General features: G+C 55.3%; 3 protein-coding genes across 5 annotated transcripts; 1 reads left to right on the top strand and 2 right to left on the bottom strand.

Annotated features, from left to right (window-relative positions):
• Positions 1-8,930: 8,930 nt before the first annotated feature.
• MLST8 (MTOR associated protein, LST8 homolog) lies at positions 8,931-11,850 on the top strand (the record flags this gene model as incomplete). Of its 3 annotated transcripts, none has more annotated exons than XM_080702429.1 (8): positions 8,931-9,059; positions 9,182-9,230; positions 9,315-9,477; positions 10,024-10,099; positions 10,181-10,333; positions 11,258-11,382; positions 11,485-11,648; positions 11,732-11,850. In XM_080702429.1, 8 exons carry the CDS (start codon positions 8,931-8,933, stop codon positions 11,848-11,850), a joined length of 978 nt encoding a protein of 325 aa, XP_080558555.1. The 3 variants fall into 3 exon arrangements, with proteins under 3 accessions (XP_080558555.1, XP_080558554.1, XP_080558553.1); XM_080702428.1 differs by having other exon boundaries at positions 9,179-9,230; XM_080702427.1 differs by having other exon boundaries at positions 9,179-9,230; positions 9,270-9,477.
• Positions 11,851-12,210: 360 nt separating this feature from the next.
• Positions 12,211-13,596, bottom strand: BRICD5 (BRICHOS domain containing 5; the record flags this gene model as incomplete). The annotated part of the gene is made up of 6 exons (XM_080704000.1): positions 12,211-12,305; positions 12,407-12,560; positions 12,766-12,867; positions 12,937-13,092; positions 13,302-13,421; positions 13,546-13,596. The coding sequence occupies 6 exons, from the start codon at positions 13,594-13,596 to the stop codon at positions 12,211-12,213; spliced, it is 678 nt and encodes a 225-aa protein (XP_080560126.1).
• A 3,737-nt stretch (positions 13,597-17,333) lies between these two features.
• PGP (phosphoglycolate phosphatase) lies at positions 17,334-18,388 on the bottom strand (the record flags this gene model as incomplete). The annotated part of the gene is made up of 2 exons (XM_080704644.1): positions 17,334-17,659; positions 17,749-18,388. 2 exons carry the CDS (start codon positions 18,386-18,388, stop codon positions 17,334-17,336), a joined length of 966 nt encoding a protein of 321 aa, XP_080560770.1.
• Positions 18,389-20,004: the final 1,616 nt, after the last annotated feature.

The following is a 20,004-nucleotide window of genomic DNA, read 5'->3' as shown; positions in this document are numbered from 1 at the left end:
GTCCTGGGAGGAAGGAGGAGGGGCCGCTGAGCCAGCAGAACTGCAGAGGCTCCTGGAGTGGAGCTGCGGCCGCCGCCACTGCAGCCAGGCTGGCCTTCTTCCCGGATGCGCGGCCGCCGCCGGCCACTCACAGCCCCTGCCTCTATCCCTGGCCGTGTGCCAGCTCAGGTGCACCCTGGTGCCCCTCCCCAGCTCCTGTGTCCAAGGCAGATGTGACTGTGCCTCCCCAGGGCTGCAGGAGCAGCTGCCCCGGTTCCACCAATCCTGCAGCACCGTGGCTGGAGACCACAAAGGCTGGGCAGCCATGTGCTCGCGTGGCCCCCTCCTGGCCAGCAGAGATGCTGGGCTGCCCCGAAGCTGGGAGGCCATCCAGTTGGTCAGCTACCCCGGACTCTCCCTGACCTCAGCCCCCTGCTTCGCCCTTGTCATAGCTCAGGGCCCCGGGCGTGCCTCTCCGTCCTGCTGGGGGGCGTCTAGGCTGCCACCCTCCTGACATGCTTCCAGCGCTGAGCTTCAAAGGACTTTTCCTGCCCTGGCTGCTGCCTCTGGGCCTGTCCACACTGTGTGGAACTGCCTTCCGGGAGCTCCTGTCTCCTCTGAGAGGAAGCTGAGCAGGACTTGTGAGGCTCACAGGCCACCCAGGGAGACATCTCGTTGGCCAGAAAGGGCAAGATCAAGGGAGAGACTTGGGGCTGACCTGGGGCTGGAGGAGGCTTAGGCTCCACCGCCATCCAGCCATGCCGCTTTGGCTTTGACAGCAATTTTACAGCCCACAGCATCAGGTCCCCCACCCCTGTGGTACTGGAGATGGAACCCAAGGGCACCCTACCACTGAGCTACATCCCCAACCTTTTTTATTTATTTATTTTTGTGGCACATTCTTTATTTAAAATAAATAAAAATATTTATTATTTTTATAAATAAAATTTTATAAATAAAAATATTTATTTATTTTTGTGGCACATTTTTTATTTATTTATTTTTGTGGATGGAACATTCTAGCTCTGAGCTGCACCCCTATCCCTATTTATTTGTTTATTTATTTTTAATTTTTGAAGCAGTATCTCACTAAGTTGCAGAGGGAGCTGGGTGTGGTGGCACATGCTTGTAATCTCAGTATTTAGGAGGCTGAGACAGGAGGATCACTGGTTTGAGGACAGCCTCAGCAAGTAGTGAGACTCTCATCAACCTAGTGAGACCCTGTTTCAAATAAAAATAAAATCTGGGCTCAATCACCAGTGAAACACACACACACACACACACACACACACACAGACACACACACACACACACACACACACACACACACACACAGTTGCAGAGGCCTTGCTAAGTTGCTGAGCCTATCTGTGAACCTATGACCCTCCTCTCAGCTTTCCAAGTACTGGGATTTCAGGTGTGCAGTCACCATGTCTGGCCGCCCTTTTTATTCTTTATTTCGAGACGGGGTCTTATTAAATTGACAAAGCTGGCCTCAAACTTGCCATCCTCCTGCCTCAGCATCCTGAATCACTAGAATTATAGGTATTCAGCACTGTACCCTGCTGAGCTTTCAGGTTTTGTTTTTTTTTTTGGACTGGGGATTGAACCCAAGAGCATTCTATCTCCAAGCTACACCCCCAGCCCTATTTTATTTTTACTTTGAAACAGGGTTTCCCAGGGTTGACAGGAGTCTCACTACTTGTTAAGACTCTCCCCAAACCTGCGATCCTCCTGTTTCAGCCTCCCAAGAAAGGGGCTGACAGGTGGACACCACACCTGCTGGTCCTTAGTTTCTTGTCTCTAAGTGGAAGTGAATCTTCCTCAGTCAAGGCTCATGGCAGTCTGGCGGTTTCTCAAAAAGTTGACCATGCCGGGCGTGGTGGCGCACGCTTGTAATCCCCGCGCTTGGGAGGCGGAGACAGGAGGATCGCGCAGGTTCTAAGCCAGCCTCAGCTACTTAGTGAGACCCTGTTTCCAAATAAAGTGTAAAAAGGTCTGTCTGGGAGTATAGACCAGAGGTAGAAAGACCCTGGCATCCAACCACAGTACCAAAAAAAAAAAAAAAAAAAAGAAAAAGAAAAAGTTGACCATAGCTGGGATGGTGGCTCATACTTGTAATCCCATACTTGGGAGGATGAGCCAGGAAGATCACAGGTTCAAAGACAGCCTCGGCAATGCAGAGGGGCTCTCAGAAACCTAATGAGACCCTGTTTCCAAATAAAGAAATAAGATTGGGCTGGGGGTGTAGCTTGGAGGTAGAATTCTTCTGGGTTCAATCCCCAATAAACCCCCAAAAAAGGTGACCATAAAGTTAACATGTGACCCAGCAATTCCACTCTTGGGAAATACCCAAGAGAAATGAAACGTATGCAAACAGGCACTCGTATGTGGACATTCACAGCAGCACTACTCCTCACAGCCAGATGTGGTGCACACTTGTAACCCCAGGACTTGGGAGGCTGAGTAGGGGAATCGCAGGTTCAAAGCCATCCTTGGCAACTTACTGAGGCTCTCAGCAACCTAAGTGAGACCCGTTTCCAAATAAGAAGTGAAATTGAGCTGTGGATACAGCTTGGAGGTAGAATGCCTCTAGACCAAACAACAACAACAACAACAACCGGGCCTGGTGGCGCACGCTTGTAATCTCAGCATTCGGGAGACTGAGACAGGAGGATCACGGTTCGGGGCCAGCCTCAGCTACTTAGTGAGGCTCTTTGCAACTCAGTGAGACCCTGTTTCAAAATAAAGAATAAAAAATAGGGCTGGGGATGTAGCTCGGAGGTGGAATGCCCCTGGGGTTCCATCCCCAGGCCTGTAATAATTAATAATAATAATAATAGCCAAAGGGGAGGGCATAACCCACATGTCCGTGGGTAAATAAAATCCAGCCCATCTGTATAATTCAGCCACGGAAAGGAACGAGGCACAGATTACAAGATGAATGAAACCTTGAAACCAAGGTTCCAAAGAAACAGACACAAAAGGCCACAAACTGTATGACTCCATTGATAAGAAAGGTCTAGAGTGGAGAAATCCAGAGACAGTTAGTAGATTAGCAGCTGCCAGGGCCTGGGTGGGAAGGGGTGGCTGCTTAGTAACGCAGGTCTTTGGGAATGATGACTAAGTTTTAGAGCTGGATAGTAGTGGTTGCACAATTCTCTCTCTCTTTTGATACAGGGAATTGAACCCCAGAGGCAATTTACCTCAAGCTACACCACAGCCCTTTTTTATATACTGGTTGAACCCAACAGCATTCTACCTCCAAGTTACACCTTCAGACCCATTGCATTTATTATTGTCTCACTAAGTTGCTGAGGATGACTTGGAACCTGTCATCCTCCTGTCTCAGCCTTCCAAGTAGTGGGATTATAGGCATGCGCCCCTACATCTGGTTCCCTTTTATTTTTTATTTTTCCGTGGTGATACGGATTGGACCAGGGGTATTCTACCTCTGAGCTAGACCTCCAACCCTTTTTAGTTCTCATTTGGAAACAGGGTCTCGCTAAATTATTGAGAGCCTCATTAAATTGCAGAGGTTGGCTTTGAACCTGTGATCCTCCTGTCTCAGCTTCTGAAGTACTGGAATTACAGGCCTGCGCCACCATGCTTGGCTAATTTTTTAAATTTTGAGACAAGCTCTGGCTAAATTGCTGAGTCTGTCCTCGAATCTGTGATCCACCTGCCTCAGCCTCCTTACACACGTGCACCACCATGCCCATGCCCACCTTTGACTTTAAGGGCATGTTCTGTGTATGACTTTGTGATAAATGGCTAAGTGGGAGTTTTTTGTTTTGTTTTGTTGTTGTTGTTTTGCTGTACTGAAGATGGAACCCAGAGCATTCTACCTCTAATGTACACCTCCAGCATTATTTTTTATTTTTCATTTTGAAATAGGGTCTCACTGAGTTGCAAAGGGCCTCACTAGGTAGTGGGGCTGTCTGTGAACCCCAATCCTCCTGTCTCAGCCTCCCGAATGCTGGGATTACAAGTGTGCACCACCACGCCAAGCTCTGATTTTTTATTTTATTTATTTATTTATTTACTTATTTTTTTTTGCGGGCCTGGGGATGGAACCCAGGGGCATTCAACCTCTGAGCTACAGCCCCTGCCCTATATTTTATTCTTTATTTTGAAACTGGGTCTCACTGAGTTGCAGAGGGCCTAAGTAGCTGAGGCTGTCCGTGAACCACGATCCTCCAGTCTCAGCCTCCCGAATGCTGGGATTACAAGCGTGCGCCACTACACCCGGCTTATTCCTTATTTTGAAACAGGGTCTCACTGAGTTGCAAAGGGCCTCACCAAATAGCTGAGGTGTCTGTGAACCGTGATCCACCATGCCTGTTTGGCACATACTTATAATCCCGGCTGAGGAGGCTGACAGGAGGATCAGAGATTTGAAGCCAGCCTCAGCAATTTATCCAGGACCTCCGCAACTTAGTGAGACCATTTCCAACTAAGAAATAAAATTGGGCTAGGGGTATAACTTAGAGGTAGAATTACTCTAATCCTCAGTACCAAAATAAATAAATAAAAAATAAATAAAAATAGGGGCTAGGAGTATAGCTCGGAGGTAGAATGCCTCTGGATTTAATTCTCAGTTAAAAAAAAAAAAAGCTGGTGTACGCTTGTAATCCCAGTACTTGGGAGGCTAAGGCAGGAGGATCGCAGGTTCTCGGCCAGCCTCAGCTATTTAGTAATGCAACTTAGTGAGACCTTGTTTCAAAATAAAGAATAAAAATAGGGCTGGGGCAGGGAGTGGTGGCACATGTTTGTAATCCCAGCATTTGGGAGGCTGAGACAAGAGGATCCTGATTCACAAACAGCCTCAGCTACTTAGCGAGGCCCTCTGCAACTCAGCGAGACCCTGCTTCAAAGTAAAGAATAAGGCGGGCGTGGTGGCTCACGCTTGTCACCCCAGCATTCGGGAGGCTGAGACCGGAGGATTGCGGTTTGCAGACAGTCTCAGCTACTAAGTGACCTCTGCAACTCAGTGAGACCCTGTTTCAAAATAAAGAATAAAAAATTGGGCAGGGGGGTGTAGCTCAGAGGTAGAATGCCCCTGGGTTCCATCCCCAGACTCACCAAAAAAAAATAATAATAATAATAATAATAAGGCAGGTGGTGTACCTCAGAGGTAGAATGCCCCTGGATTCAATCCCTAGCACCACACACACACACACACAAAGAATAAAAATAGGGCTGGGGTGCAGCTCAGTGGTAGAGGGCCTGTCTAGCCCTGGTTTCGTCTGCAGTGTTGGGGGGGGGGGCTGAAGAAGTAGAGGGAGGGCGATGCAACCCGGCCACAGAGGGGCCAGCACTGTTCACAGAGGGGCCAGGGCCAGCTGGGAGCTGCTGTGGCTACGGAAGGTGGTGTGGTGTCCTCTGTGGGGCCTAGGACGCTTGAGAGCGAGCGAGATGTGCTGTGGGGTTGACGATCTGGAGGCTGTCGGAGCCAGACAGGATGGGAAGCCCCACAGAAGGGATGGCACTGGGAGCTAGGGGCTTGTGGCTGAGAGCCCCAGGGACTGTGTGGGGCGCAGAGGGACCTCTGAGAACACCGTTCTCTGTGGGAAGGCAGAGAGAGAGATCTTGTGCCTGGCAGGAGCAAAGAGATGGGAGGTTTTTAGACTGTTGGTCAAAAAGGTGCAGACTTGTCAAGAGTTAGACACAAAAGTATCTACTGGACTTGGCACAGTGAGCCTACCCTGACCTTCAGTAATCCTCACTGCGGAGCCGGGGTGAGGTCCAGGAGTGAGGAAGAGGCCAGAACGTGGAGCTGGTAGCAAGGTGGGGAGAACAGCTCTTGTGTGTGTGTGTGTGTGTGTGTGTGTGTGTGTGTGTGTGTGTGTGGCTGTGTGTGCACATGCGCTGATGGGGATTGAACCCAAGGGTGCTATATCTCCAGCCCTACTTTTTATTTTGAAACAGGGCCTTGCTAAACTGCTGAGGCTGGCCTTGAACTTGTGATCCTCTGGTCTCAGCCCAGCTCTGGGATAACAAGCATGTGCTACCAGGTCTTGCTGAGGACATCTCTTTGAAGGAGAGAGAAAGAGAGCTGTAAGGAGTTTGACGACTGTTAATAGGCTAAGGGGTAGGGAGTAGAGGTTCTGAGCCAGGTGTGGTAGCTAACACTTGTCATCCCAGCATTCAGGAGGCTGAGACTGGAGGATCACGATTCGCGAACAGCCTCAGCTACTTAGTGAGGCCCTCTGCAACTTAGTGAGACCCTGTTTAAAAATAAAGAATAAAAAATAGTGTAGGGGGTGTAGCCTAGAGGTCAAATACCCCGGGGTTCCATCCCCAGACCTGAAAAAAAAAAAAAAGTAATTAAGTAAATAAATACATAAAATATAGGGCAGGGGTATCGCTCAGAGGCAAAATGCCTCTGGGTTCCATCCCCAGTATTGAAAAAAAAAAAAAAAAAAGGAGATTCTTGGACCCAGGGCCTGGGTAGAGGGCCAGGGTCTTGGCATTGATCAAGAGGCTGGATCCACTATCTCCATGCCTGTGGCAGAAGAGTTCGGGTGATGTCTGTAACAGGGAGAGCCTGTCAGGGCTGAGGCCACCTGCTGGAAGTCTGAAGGGTGAACAGGAAGCAGGGCGGTCTGCAGCTTTAAAGGGGCCCTGAGCAGCTCAGGCTGGGGCTGGCCTGAAAGTCCTCAACTAGCTTTGCCAGATAAAGCAAATAAAATTACAGAATACTTAGCTGCATTTCAATTGCGAGAAAATAAGTAATATTTTAGTATATCTCACCCAAGTTTTGGGATATACTTATAATTAAAAAGTCATTTGTGGCCGGGCGTGGTGGCGCACGCTTGTAATCCCCGCGCTTGGGAGGCGGAGACAGGAGGATCGCACAGGTTCGAAGCCAGCTGTGCTGGCTTAAGAGACCCTGTTTTTAAATAAAAATACAAAATAGGTCTGGGAGTGTAGCCCGAAGGGTTTCCAGGAACCCCATTACCACCAAAAAAAAAAAAAGTTATTTGTAAGCCAGGTGCATGCTCGTAATCCCAGCGCTTGGGAGGCTGAGACAGGAGGATCACGCAGGTTCGAAGCCAGCCTCAGCTACTCAGTGAAGCTCTCAGCAACTTAGTGAGACCCTGTTTCCAAATAAAGTATAAAATAGGTCTGGGAGTATAGCCGGGAGGTAGAAAGCCTCTGGGTTCCACCCCCAGTGACACACACACACACACACACACACACACACACACTATCTGCTCCCTCATCAACTAAGCTAGACCCTGTTTCATGAAAACAAAAAGGGCGAAAGCTGGGTGTGGTGGTCAGACTTGTGATCCCAGCATTTGAGAGGCTAAAACAGGAATATCATGGTTTGTGGACAGCCTCAGCTACTTGGTGAGGCCCTTTGGAACTCAGTGAGACTCTGTTTCAAGACTATCCCCTGGTGCCGCAAAATAAAATAAGTAAATAAATAAATAAAAATAAATAAGAATAAGAAGCCGGGCATGGTGGCGCACGCTTGTAATCCCAGCATTCCAGAGGCTGAGACCTGGAGGATCGTGGTTCGCCGACAGTCTCAGCTACTTAGTGAGGCCCTCTGCAACTCAGTGAGACCCGGTTTCAAAATAAAGAATAAAAAATAGGGCATGGGGTGTAGCTCGGAGGTCAAATACCCCTGGGTTCTACCCCCAGACCCGCAAAAAAAAAAAAAAAAAAAAAGAAAGAAAGAAATAGGGTTGAGTGCATAGCTCGGAGGTAGAATGCCCCTGGGTTCAATACGTACTGCCACAAAAAATATAAATCTATTTATTTATTTATTTATTTATTTATTTACTTACTTATTTTCGGTATTGGGAACGGAACCCAGGGGCATTCTACCTATGAGCTACACCCCCAGCCCTATTTTTTATTTATTATTTTGAAACAGGGTCTCACTGAGTTGCAAAGGGCCTCACTAAGTAGTAGCTGAGGCTGTCTTCGAACCGCAATCCTCCCGTCTCAGCCTCCCTCCCAAATGCTAGGATTATAAACGTGCGCCACCATGCCCGGGTAAATAAATTTAAAAAATAAAAAATCGGGCTGAGTAGCTCAAATGTAAACTGCCCTGTATTCCATCCCCAGTACAAATAAATAAATAAATAAATAAAACTCAAGTCCAGTAATTTGCCCAGCAATCCCAGGTGGCAGAGGAGGGGTCGGGGATGGCGCGATCGTGCACAGTGCTCAAACTTGGAAAACGTACAGCCGCGCCGGAGGGGCGGGGTGCCTAGGAGAAGGGGCTGGGGCCATCACACACCTCCGCGCTGCACCAAGCCTCTCGTGGAGTCCCCCGCGCCAGAACTTTGGTCTCGTCCCCCCCACACGCCGCGCCCTTGGTCTCGCCCTGAAGACTCATCGATATCTCGGCGCTCCGCCCGGCCTCTATCGACGCGCTCCGTCTCCCCCCGTCGTCCTGGACCTCGGCAGAGTGCGGAGGGCGTGTAAGGTACGGAGGCCGCGGGATAAAAGTCGGGAGTCGACTACTGGGTGGCTAGCAGGGCGCGGCCGGGGAAAGCTGGCCAGCGGGAGAAAGCCGGGGCAGTCTGCAGAGCCCTGGGGAGCCTGGGGGTCCAGCCGGACAGCACCCCCTCCCATCAGAGCCAGCTGCCGCCGCCACGCATGCGCAAACGCAGCGTTCGGCCGGCCCCGGCCTGCCCGAATGTGCGCGTGCGCGGCCCGCCTCTGCGACAGACGGCGTCTTGAGTGATTGCCCCCTGCCGGCCGCAGGCGGCGTGGCGTCACCGTCGGCCTCACGCATCCCTGAGCCCGAGTTTCACCACCTCCAAAATGGGAATAATACCTGTCTTTGAGCACCTGTTCTCTACTTAGTGGGCAGAGGGTATCCCCGAAATACTTCACACCTCTTTCCTCTCCAGATGCTTTGACCTTTGCCCCTTGTCGGTCAGTTCCGGGGGCCCTGTGCAGGTCTCACTGTCCAGGCCTGCACCATGAACACCTCCCCAGGCACAGTGGGCAGTGACCCAGTCATCTTGGCCACCGCGGGCTATGACCACACCGTGAGGTTCTGGCAAGCCCACAGTGGGATCTGCACACGCACCGTACAGCACCAGGACTCCGTATCCTTCACCTGGGAGGTGGGCAGGGTGGTGCTGGGCAGGATGCCAGGTGGGCGTGGTGGAGGCCTGGAGGGCCCTGCCCGGGAGCTGCCTTCTGTCATCCCCCTTAACACACCCAGCAGGTGAATGCGCTGGAGATCACCCCAGACCGCAGCATGATTGCTGCTGCAGGTACCTGAGACTCCATCTCTGATCCCTGACCACTGGCAGGTGGACCTGGGCATAGCTGGGCTTCAATTCAGCCTGTGTCCTTAGGTTATCAGCACATCCGCATGTACGATCTCAACTCCAATAACCCCAATCCCATCATCAGCTACGACGGAGTCAATAAGAACGTCGCGTCTGTGGGCTTCCATGAGGATGGCCGCTGGATGTACACAGGTGGAGAGGACTGCACAGCCCGCATCTGGGACCTCAGGTGCGCAGGAGGGGTCCGCTGTCTGGGCGCTCTTTTTGGGTAGGTTCTTTCCAAGCAGAGGCTAAACCAGAGGGCTTTGTGTGGGTGATTTATTGAGGGAAGGAGAAAAGCAGGATGGAAGACATTGCATCAGAGAGCTAGCTAGCAGCCTGGCGTGGTGGCGCACGCTTGTAATCCAGCATTTGGGAGACTGAGATGGAGGGTCGCGGTTTGCGGACAGCCTCAGCTACTTAGGTCCTTTGCAACTCAGTGAGACCCAGTTTCAAAATAAAAAATAGGGTTGGGGTTGCAGCTCGGAGGTAGAATGCTCCTGGGTTCCATTCCCCAGTACCGAAAAAAAAAAAAAAGTTAGCCCCACCTCGAAGCAAGGGGCCAGCCTTTCAGTCACTGGTTTTAGGATACTTCTTGAAAGGCAGGGCCAAACCTCCTAAGTACTTTCTTGGGCAGCTCCCATCAGCTGGGGGACATGAAAAAATTGGCCAGGGGAGAGAATGTGATGGAGGACCACCAACATCCACTAGAGATGGCGTGACCTCATCCCCACAGGTCCCGGAACTTGCAGTGTCAGCGGATCTTCCAGGTGAACGCGCCCATTAACTGCGTGTGCCTGCACCCCAACCAGGTGAGGGGTACTCCTGGGGCTAGGCATCCAGGGCCTTGGAGGGCAGGAGTCCTGCCGCACCTCACCTCCCTTGCACCCCAGGCAGAGCTCATCGTGGGTGACCAGAGCGGTGCCATCCACATTTGGGACCTGAAAACGGACCACAATGAGCAGCTGATCCCCGAACCCGAGTTTTCCATCGCGTCTGCACACATCGACCCTGACGCGAGCTACATGGCGGCAGTCAATAGCGCTGTGAGTGACGGGGCAGTTCGCCACCCAGCCCCTTATCCCTTGCAGATGCCGGGTTCCCACGTGTTCCTCAGGCCTCTACCCTCCCAGCCCCCAAAGCCAGAAACCTGGGCACCGTTCCTGAGTCCGCCTTCCTGCCTGGCCCCACAGGGCGGCACCTCAGCCCCCGGAACCGCTCCAGGCTGGCCACTTCCCTCTCGCTCCCGTCACCTCCTGGCTCGGCTCCCGCCTGTCTCCCCGATGCTCACGGTGTCTGTGGTTTCCCTTCCTCCTCCTGACCTCCTGCGTCCCCTGACTGTACTGTTCTTGTGCTCGTGGTGTGGGCCCTGCCCTCCTCTCCTGCTCCATTTTCTCCTCTAACTGCACTTAAATCCCCGTGCTCCTTGTCCCCGCTCCACAGTCTGCCCTCCTCCTCACCCTGTCCTGCCGCACCCTCTATCTCTGTGCCCTCCTCCCCTCTCCTGCCCTTCTCTACTACCCAGAGGCCCCTCCAGAAAGGTGTGTGTGCGTCCTTGGCTGGCTGGGTGCAGCCTCCCGGGACCACCTGCAGGAAGACTCAGGATGCTACCTGCACAGCCCGGCCCAGGGCCCTGTGCTGCGGGACCTTGGGTCCAGGTGCGGTCCCCAGGGCATCCTTGTCTGAGGCTCAGGTTTCTTTTTTCTTTTTTTTTTTTTTTTTTTTTGTGGTACTGGGGGTGGAACCCAGAGGCTTCCTACCTCCGGGCTATACTCCCAGACCTACTTTATATTTTATTTGGAAACAGGGTCTCACTAAGTTGCTGAGAGCCTCACTCAGTAGCTGAGGCTGGCTTCGGAGCTGTGCGATCCTCCTGTCTCCGCCTCCCAAGCGCGGGGATGACAAGCGTGCGCCCCCATGCCCCCATGGCTGAGGCTCAGGTTTCAAGTGACTGTTTTTCTACCCTTTAGGGCAACTGCTATGTCTGGAATCTGACGGGAGGCATTGGTGACGAGGTGACCCAGCTCATCCCTAAGACTAAGATCCCGGCCCACACTCGCTACGCCCTGCAGTGCCGCTTCAGCCCCGACTCCACGTGCGTGTGGGGATGGGCCTGGGGCTGGGAGCCAGACAGGTCGGGAAGGGAGCACAGGCCGGGAGGTGCTGTGGGTGACGCCCCCACCCGGCATCCCCCCAGGCTCCTCGCCACCTGCTCAGCTGACCAGACGTGCAAGATCTGGAGGACATCCAACTTCTCCCTGATGACGGAGCTCAGCATCAAGAGCAGCAACCCCGGGGAGTCGTCCCGCGGCTGGATGTGGGGCTGCGCCTTCTCGGGGGACTCCCAGTACATCGTCACAGGTGAGCCCTGCGCCGCGGCCGCCCGCCTCCGCCTCCGCCTCCGCCTCCGCCTCCCAGCCCTGACGCCTCCGCCCCTCCCACAGCTTCCTCCGACAACCTGGCCCGGCTGTGGTGTGTGGAGACTGGGGAGATCAAGAGAGAGTATGGCGGCCACCAAAAGGCTGTTGTCTGCCTAGCCTTTAATGACAGTGTGCTGGGCTAGCCATGCCCCCGGGATCACGGGCAGCCAGTGAGCAGGTGGGCTGTTGCTTCTGAGGAGGCCGCTGAGCGAAGCTGGACACGCCTGGCCTGGGAGAGCCCGCGCACTCTCCAGAGAAGCTGGACCCACGGGGCCTGGAGCCAGAGCTGGTGCCCACCTCCTACGACGTTCCTCGTTTCCCTCCCTCCCTGCCGCTGTTCAGGTCCTGACGACCCAGACAACACTACCGTGGCCAGGTGAAAGAGTTTATTAGTTCTCGCCGGCAGCCCCCCTCCAGGGTACTGGGGACCCTGCCAGCTTGCTGGCCAATGGGGACAGGGCTGGCCTGTGGGGACAAGGGCCAGGCTGGGCCAGGCAGTGGATCTAGTCTGGGAGATAATAAAAGCAAACGGACACGCAGATGTTGCTTGGGAAGCAGATGTCAATGCAGAGATAGATGAGCCGCTGCCTCTGGGGCCCTGCGGGGATGAGACTTTTGAGTTCCCACAGGACTCCCACCCCACTCCTTAGATTGTCCCATGGAAGCCATAGTCTTCTGCACATGCCAGCCCCGACTCACCCTCTGCTTGACGGGCCCAGTAGATGGGGGTCTTCCCACAAAGGTGCCGCACCGAAGCCCCCACCTGGGCCGGGTCCACAGCGTGGCTCCCAAGCACGGCCAACAGCTCCTGGGCATGGTGGGCATCCCGGCGGGGGCTGAGGGGCCCAGGGGCCTGTGGAGAGGCTCTGGTGAGCGCCATGTGGGGCCCACACCCCGCTCCTGTGTGGAGCCCCGCCCCCTGCTCTTGTCAGCGGCTTCAGCTAAGAGAAGATAGACCCTTCTGTTCCCCTGAAACCAGAGCCCTGGCTGGCCTGGCCGGGCTGCACACAGGACCCTTTGTCCGGCCCCTGGCCTGGGGGCCAAGTCGCACGGCTCACCCTGGAGGTGTTCACCAGCAGCTGCAGGGTCTCCCGATCTTGGGCCTCCATTAGGCGGAGGAAGCAGGCCCGGTGCTCCGCGGGCCGGTAACAGATGCAGCCCTGGGGAGGTTGGTGGGTGAGTCATGGCCACCCCGGCACCTGTGGCCTGACCCCTCCCGTGCCACTCACGCTCTGCCCGTCGAACAGCACTGCCCAGCTGCGGTTGCTGTGAGGCGGGGTCACTGTGATGGTTGCCATGTTCCGGGCCACATCCACTAGGGTGGTTTGGTTGGACTGAGGCACCCAGGGGCTCGGGAGGGTGAGTCGGAGCAGCTGCAGCAATGGCTGAGAAGGGGAGGCCACTGTTAGGCTGGGCGGGCTGGGCAGCCCCACGGGCCTCCAGCCCTAGGCTGTAGCAACTGCACATCACCTGAGCAGGTCCTTCTAACCAGCGGCAAGGCCAGTGTATGACCAGCTTCGGGCCCTGGCTCTACCGGAGGCCTAGCCTCCCTACCTCCTTCCTGTTCGTGCCCCTGGGCTGAGGAGGAGCTCACCTTGGAAGGGCCGTGGGCAAAGCCAAGAAGCCCTCCAGCCACAGCCCCCGCAACAGCTAGTGCCAGCAGCAGCAGCAGGCCAGCGGCTCTCCAGCCCCCCAGGCAGGCCTCGGTCTTCACCTGGGGGTACATTGTGATTGGTGGGGCCACTGGGTTGGAGACCATGGAGCAGGCTGGGGACGGGCACTCCTGTTCCCGCCCAGGGCTTCCGGGGTCCTTGCCCAGGAGTGGCAGAGGCACTCACCTCGGCCGGCCTGGACCTGCACTCCGCTGTGCGGCTGCTCCCTCGCGCCATGCTCATCCCCTGCTCACAATGCCCCGATTGTCTCCAGACCCTCGGAGGAGTCGGCCAGGGAAACCTCAGGACGCTTCTGCTGAGCCAAACACCATGCCCCTCCCTCCTGGCCCCATGTCTCCCCCAGCCCCTATCTGATGTCTTGGTCAGCGCCAGCACAGCCCCTCCCCTCTGGGGTGTCGTCTCCGAGGCTGGCCCTAGACACCTGCCTGTGCGGCAGAGCGAGGTGTGTGGTAGGCACGGGGAGTCTGGGAGAATCCAGGCAGCAGACTGCTTGAGGGACAGCCCAGGCCAGGCCAAGGTGATGGTGTTTGGCTGGGGCAGATTGAATGTTTCTGGTCTCTCAGTATCTGGACTCCCAAACTGGGCACAGTACCTGGGACAGGGAGCCATCAATAAATGCGTGTTCAATGAACAGGCATGTTGCCTGTTCAGTGCAACTGGCCAGCTCCTTCCAACACCAGATGGGGTACCTGCCCAGGATGAGGAGGTTCCAGGCTGGACCATAGATTGACAGCCTGCAGAGGCCTCCTGCATGCCAAGAACGGTCAGGTCAGTCTCTGTGCCCCCAAGGGTGGCTGGCTTCTAGTTCAGTCCTGCTTACTGCCCCAGCCTGGGTCTCACTCCAGCTATGTGAGACATAGCCGCTCAGCTGTGTTCATCTTCCCCCCAGTGGTCCCAGACTGTTCTGGTTCTGTGTCCCGACTTTTATTTTGCAGTACTGCGGATGGAACCCAGGGGCATTCTACCTCCAAACTACACTTCCAGCCCTATTTTTTATTCTTGTTTTTGAAACAGGGTCTGAGTTGCAAAGGGCCTAAGTAGTAGCTGAGGCTGTCTGCGAACCGCGATCCTCCTGTCTCAGGCTCCCAAATGCTGGGATTACAAGCGTGCACCACTACACCTGGCTCGTATTTCTTATTCTTTATGTTGAAACAGGGTCTGATTGCAAAGGGCCTAAGTAGTTGAGGTTGGCCGCAAACTGTGATCCTCGTCTCAGCCTCTTGAATGCTGGGATTACAAGCGTGCGCCACCACGCCTGGCTTGTGCATTTTTCCTTTTTTGGTACTGGGAATGAAACCCAGAGGCCTTCTATCTCCAAGCCACACCCCCAGACCTATTTTTTTTTTTTTTTCCAGCCCTGGGGATGGAACCCAGGGGCATTCTACCTGTGAGCTACACTCCCAGCCCTATTTTTACACTTTTTTTTTTTTTTTTTTTTGTGGTACTGGGAGTGAGTGGAACCCTGGGACTTCCTACCTCTAGGCTACACTCCCAGACCTATTTTTATATTTTGCTTGGAAACAGGGTCTCACTAAGTTCCTGAGAGCCTAAGTAGCTGAGGCTGGCTTTGAACCTGTGCGATCCTCCTGTCTCAGCCCCCCAAGCGCGGGGATTACAAGCGTGCACCACCACGCCCAGCTAAATTCTTTATTCTGAAACAGGGTCTCACTGAATTGAAGAGGGCCCAAGTAGCTGAGGCTGTCCACAAACCATGATCCTCCTGTCTCAGCCTCCCAAATGTTGGGATTACAAGCGTGTACTGCCACACTTGGCTTCCTATTTTATTTTTTATTTGGAAACAGTCTCACTAAATTGCTGAGAGCCTAAGTTGCTGAGGCTGTCTTGTATGTGTATGTGGGTCTGAGCATGGAATCCAGGGGAAGGGGCATTTGACCTTCGAGCTACACCCCCTGTCCTGTTTTATTATTTTGAAACGGTCTCACTGAGTTGCAAAGGGCCTAAGTAGCTGAGGCTGTCCGCGAACCACTCGTCCCAGCTTCCCAAATGCTGGGATTGCAAGCATGCGCCACCACACCTGGCTTGCTGAGGCTGTCTTTGAACCTGCACTCCTGTCTCAGCCTCCAGAGTACTCCAAAGGTTGTGTCCTGCGTTTTCAGATTATCAGAACCTGTTCCTCTGTACTAGACGGAAATGGGGTGGAGCTACAGTGGTCAGTGTTGCAGCTCTAGAACCGGAAGCCTAACCCTCATGCACACACAGGTAGGCTGGGGCTGCTGCAAAGGTGAGAGGAAGGCAGGCTCAGCCAGTGCAAGTTGCAGAGTTTAATGTGCATTTGAGTTCACACAGAGCGAGGGGCCAGAGAGGCGGTGCACACAGGCTCCGGGCCAGCAGAAGAGGGAGGCGTTGGCGTCTGCGGCACCTGCCGCGTGCTCCTGGTGTGGGTGACAATGCCCTGACAGGCCTGCTCAGGATCCAGACCCACCTTGAGCCGACCTCACAGGGCCAGCGTCGGCACCACCAAGCTCACAGGCGTGTCCGCTCTCCTGTTGCTTTGTGGCCCAGTCCTAAGCTCGCCAGCCCGGAGCTACCTTTTACTGCTTTGAGAACTCGATGAACAGGTGAAGGGATGCTGTGACCGTAGAGCTGGAGGAGAAGCCACTGGGCACAGGACAGGCGCTGGGAAGAGTCAGCCAAAAGGAACAGCTCCCCAGGCTCTGCCCTGCAGTGCTGCTGAGTCTGCTCAGCAGGCCCGCTCAAGGTCAGCAGGCCCAGGGAACAGGCGGAGAAGGCCAGAGTCCCTGCCAAGAGCCTCCGGCTGGCCAGCGGGCCTCCCCCGGGCCACCCACAAAGGAATCCAGGGCCATAATAGGGGGACTTGTGGGCCACTGACACCTAGCCACCACCCAGACCCAGGGTATGGGAAACAGGAAGAAACTGGATTCGCTGTAAAAGGAATTCATGCTCTGGGGACACCTCTTTTCTCTCCCCCCAGGAGGGCACCTAGGCAATAGGCAGTCCTTGGCCAGCACCTGCCTTCAGCACTGCTGGTTGTGGGGCATGGAGACCTCTTCAGTGGGGTTTTCCCTACGAGACAGAGCACAGCTATTATTCTACATTTAAGATTCAATTCCACCACTTGACAAAATTGTTCACAGATTTAAAAAAATAGTTTTTGGTACCAACACTGCTCTGAGTTCCCTGCACATCAGCCCAGAGTTCAGCAATCGGCATCCATGCCGGCTTGGCCACTCAACCAACAGTAATCTAGGTTTAATGCACACTTGAGACAGTTGAGGTTTAGCTGGGCTGAGTTTACAGAACCGGGCAGCCTGTGCCCGAGGAGCCATAGCCCTGGGTCTGAAACGGAACAGACAATTGTGACATCAAAGTGTTTTTTAAGGAAGCGGGGGTGGGTGGAGGGTGGCAAGGGCAGCACCACACACCCAAGGACAGTGGACACTACTTAAGAACAGCCCCTCCTCCACTCCTGCCCTGCAGGTGAGGGCTGGGACGCAGCTGCAGCTTGGCCGCAGCCTGTCCACAGGGCTCGGGGACCTTAACAGGTCTGTACACATGCCTCACCACAATCAGCCCCCCTGCACTCTGCCCTTCAAGGGGGCTTGATCCCTGAATAAATTTTTCAGTCCAATATATGATACACCACCAGACCCGCCTCAGTCTCCTCAGCAGGAACTGAGGTTAGATACCTGAGTCCTGGGCGGATGCTATGCCTGCCCTTGCCAATACGTCCAAGGCCCAGGACCCACCCCACAATGCCCTCCAAGCTTAAAAGTGCATCTTAAAATATAAGCATCTGTAAACATCATCACTCCCCCCAAAAAAACATTCACTTACAAAGCTACCAACTACTACCCTTGCTGAACTCCAATTACACTCTGCGGCCAAGCTGAGTGGATGCCTAAGCCCCACCTATTAATTTGGTTAACTGATTTTCAAATTTTTTTATTCTGGAGATTAAAGACACTAAGTCTTTAACCTTGAAGAGCGGGCAAGAGGTCGGCTATGCTGTCAACATAGAAGTCGGGGACCATTTTCTTCTTGGACATGCAGTCACTTTCCTGATTACTCTTCACATCCCCTAGCGTGGAGACTCCAGTGAGAGTCAGGATGGTCTTCAGGCCACAGGTAGCCCCCAGGAGGATGTCTGTGTCCAGGCGGTCCCCGACCATGACGGTGCGCTCCGGGTTGATGCCGTACTCCTGGGACACGCAGTCGAAGATAAACCGGCTGGGCTTCCCAATGATGTCGGCCTGGCGCTGCGCGGCCACCTCCACTGCTCGTACCAGACAGCCGGTACCTGGGGGCAGAGGGAGGGAAGGGGACGCGGGGTCAGGGGGCTGGGGGGCCGCGGCCGCCCTCCGGCCTCCCACCCTGGGGCGCACCGACCCGCGATGAAGCGGCCGTTCTCCAGCGGGAGCCTGTTGTCCAAGTTGGTGCCCACGAGCAGGCAGCCGGGCTGCTGCAGGTAGCGCACGGCCTTGGTGAGCTTCATGTAGCTGAAGTGGGGGTCGAAGCCCACCACCACCGCGCGCACGTCGGGCTCGAGCGGCGCGGCCAGCCAGTCGCTGGGGCTGTCGCCCTTGAGCGGCTCGGGCCCCACGCCCACGCTGGCGACGCCCACGGCCTCCAGCTCGGCGGCCAGGGCCGGGCTACCCAGCACATAGGCCTTCGGGGCCGGCGGGCCGGTCAGCCGCTGGCGCAGGTAGAGCGCGGTGCAGTAGGCCGTGCCGAAGACCTCGAGGCCCGCGCCGGGCCCCGCCGGGCCGCCGAAGCCCAGGCGCCGCAGCTTCTCGGCGTAGGCCGCGCGAGTCTTGCTGCTGTTGTTGGTGATGAAGCCCAGGCGCTTGCCCCGGGCCCGCAGTGCCCGCAGGGCCTCGGGCGCACCGGGTACGGCCGTCTCGCCGCGCCACAGCACGCCGTCGCAGTCAAATAACAGCGTGTCCACGTCGGCCAGCAGCGCCTGGGCCCGCTCGGCGCTCAGCCGCACGCAGCGGGCCTCGTCGCCCCCGGCCTCCGCCTCCGCCATGGCCGCCCGCCGCCACCGGCCGCCGCCGCCGCCACCGACCGCTCCTCGCAGCCGCCCGCCGCGGCGCCCGCCCCGCCTCCGGAGCGCCTATTGGCCCCGCGCCGGTGGCGCACCGCCCATTGGCCACTACCTGCGCCAATCGGGCCCCACCTCGCGCGGGCTGCGGGAGCTCGGCGCCAACCGCCGTGATCCTGCCGAGGAAGAGAGCGACTATTGGCTGCTGAGCCCGAGGCGCACCAGCGATTGGTTGGCAGGGCGCCAACCGGCTTTTGGAGGAGAGCGCTCGGGGAGGAGACGCCGCGGGGCGAGAGCGGCGCACCTCGTAAGGCCTCTGCTCATTGGCGGCCGCGGGGCAGCTCGCCCATTGGAGGCGGGTGGTCAGCCTAGGTGACGGAGGCCCTCGGTTAAGTGATCCCTAGTCTGCCCGGCTGCTGATTGGCTGGCTCCGCTCGCGGTCTCGCTGGCGGGGCTGTCAGTAGGAGCGCTGCGGGAGGGGCCCACAGTTCTCGCGGGCGGGAGTCACGTCCGCGCCTCCCGAGCCCTCGGCACGCTCCGGACACCGTGTCAGCGCGTGAGCAGGGTGCTTTCCAGCCCGGGAGTCAGCCGGGCCTCTTTCCCAGAAACCCTTGCGTTCGCACCTCCAGGCCTTTGCACAGACGCGCTCCCCGGGCCGCCGCGGTCTCGGGAACCGGTGGTTCCCAGGGGTGGAAGTGGAGTCTCCGAGAGGAAACTACCACGCAGCCAGCGCCCAGCGACTGGCGCACTTATCACCATCGTCCTCGGTTATTAGCTACTGCCTTTTACTAAGGGATAAGATAAAGGATGTGAATCCTAAGTGTGCAGCTTGATGGAATTTTGACACACAAATATGCTCGTGTAAACGCAACCCAGATCAAATATATTTCCAATACCCCAAAAGTCCTTTCATGTCGCGATCCACTCAATAGCGGACACTCCTCCCCAGTCACTCTTCTTTTTTTGCTTGTTTTGGTTTTGGTACCGGGGATTGCATGCAGGGACATTTTATCTCCGAGCTATATCCCCATCCCTATTATTTATTTATTTATTTATTTATTTATTTATTTATTTATATGTTTGCGGTACTGGGGATGGAACTCAGGGGCATTCTAGCTCCGAGCTACACCCCCAGCCCTATTTCTCATTCTTTATTTGAAACAGAGTCTTACTGAGTTGCAAAAAGCCTCATTTAAGTAGCTGAGGCTATCCACTAACCGCAATCCTCCGGTCTCAGCCTCCCGAATGCTAGGATTACAAGATATGCGCCACTACTCCTGGTTTTGTCTTCTCTTCTCTTCTCTTCTCTTCTCTTCTCTTCTCTTCTCTCTCTCTCTCTCTCTCTCTCTCTCTCTCTCTCCTCCCTCCCGCCCCCCCCTCTCTCTTTCCAGGGTCTGGCGATGGACACCAGGGGCATTCCAGCCTCCCAAGGGCTGGAACCACAATCATGCTGCACCACACCTGGCTCTTATCTCACTTTTATTTTGAAACAGGGACTCTTGAACCCAGCGTGGTGGCTTATGCCTGTAATCTTAGTATTTGGGAGGCTGAGACAGGAGAATCGCAGGTTCGAGGACAGCCTCAGCAAATAGGGAGACCTT

The sequence above is a fragment of the Muscardinus avellanarius genome (assembly GCF_963383645.1).
Source record: "Muscardinus avellanarius genome assembly, chromosome: 10".
In the NCBI taxonomy this organism is placed as follows: Eukaryota; Metazoa; Chordata; class Mammalia; order Rodentia; family Gliridae; genus Muscardinus; species Muscardinus avellanarius.
The sequence above is the reverse complement of the archived record's forward strand: the minus strand, read 5'-3'. Positions and strand labels throughout refer to the sequence as shown.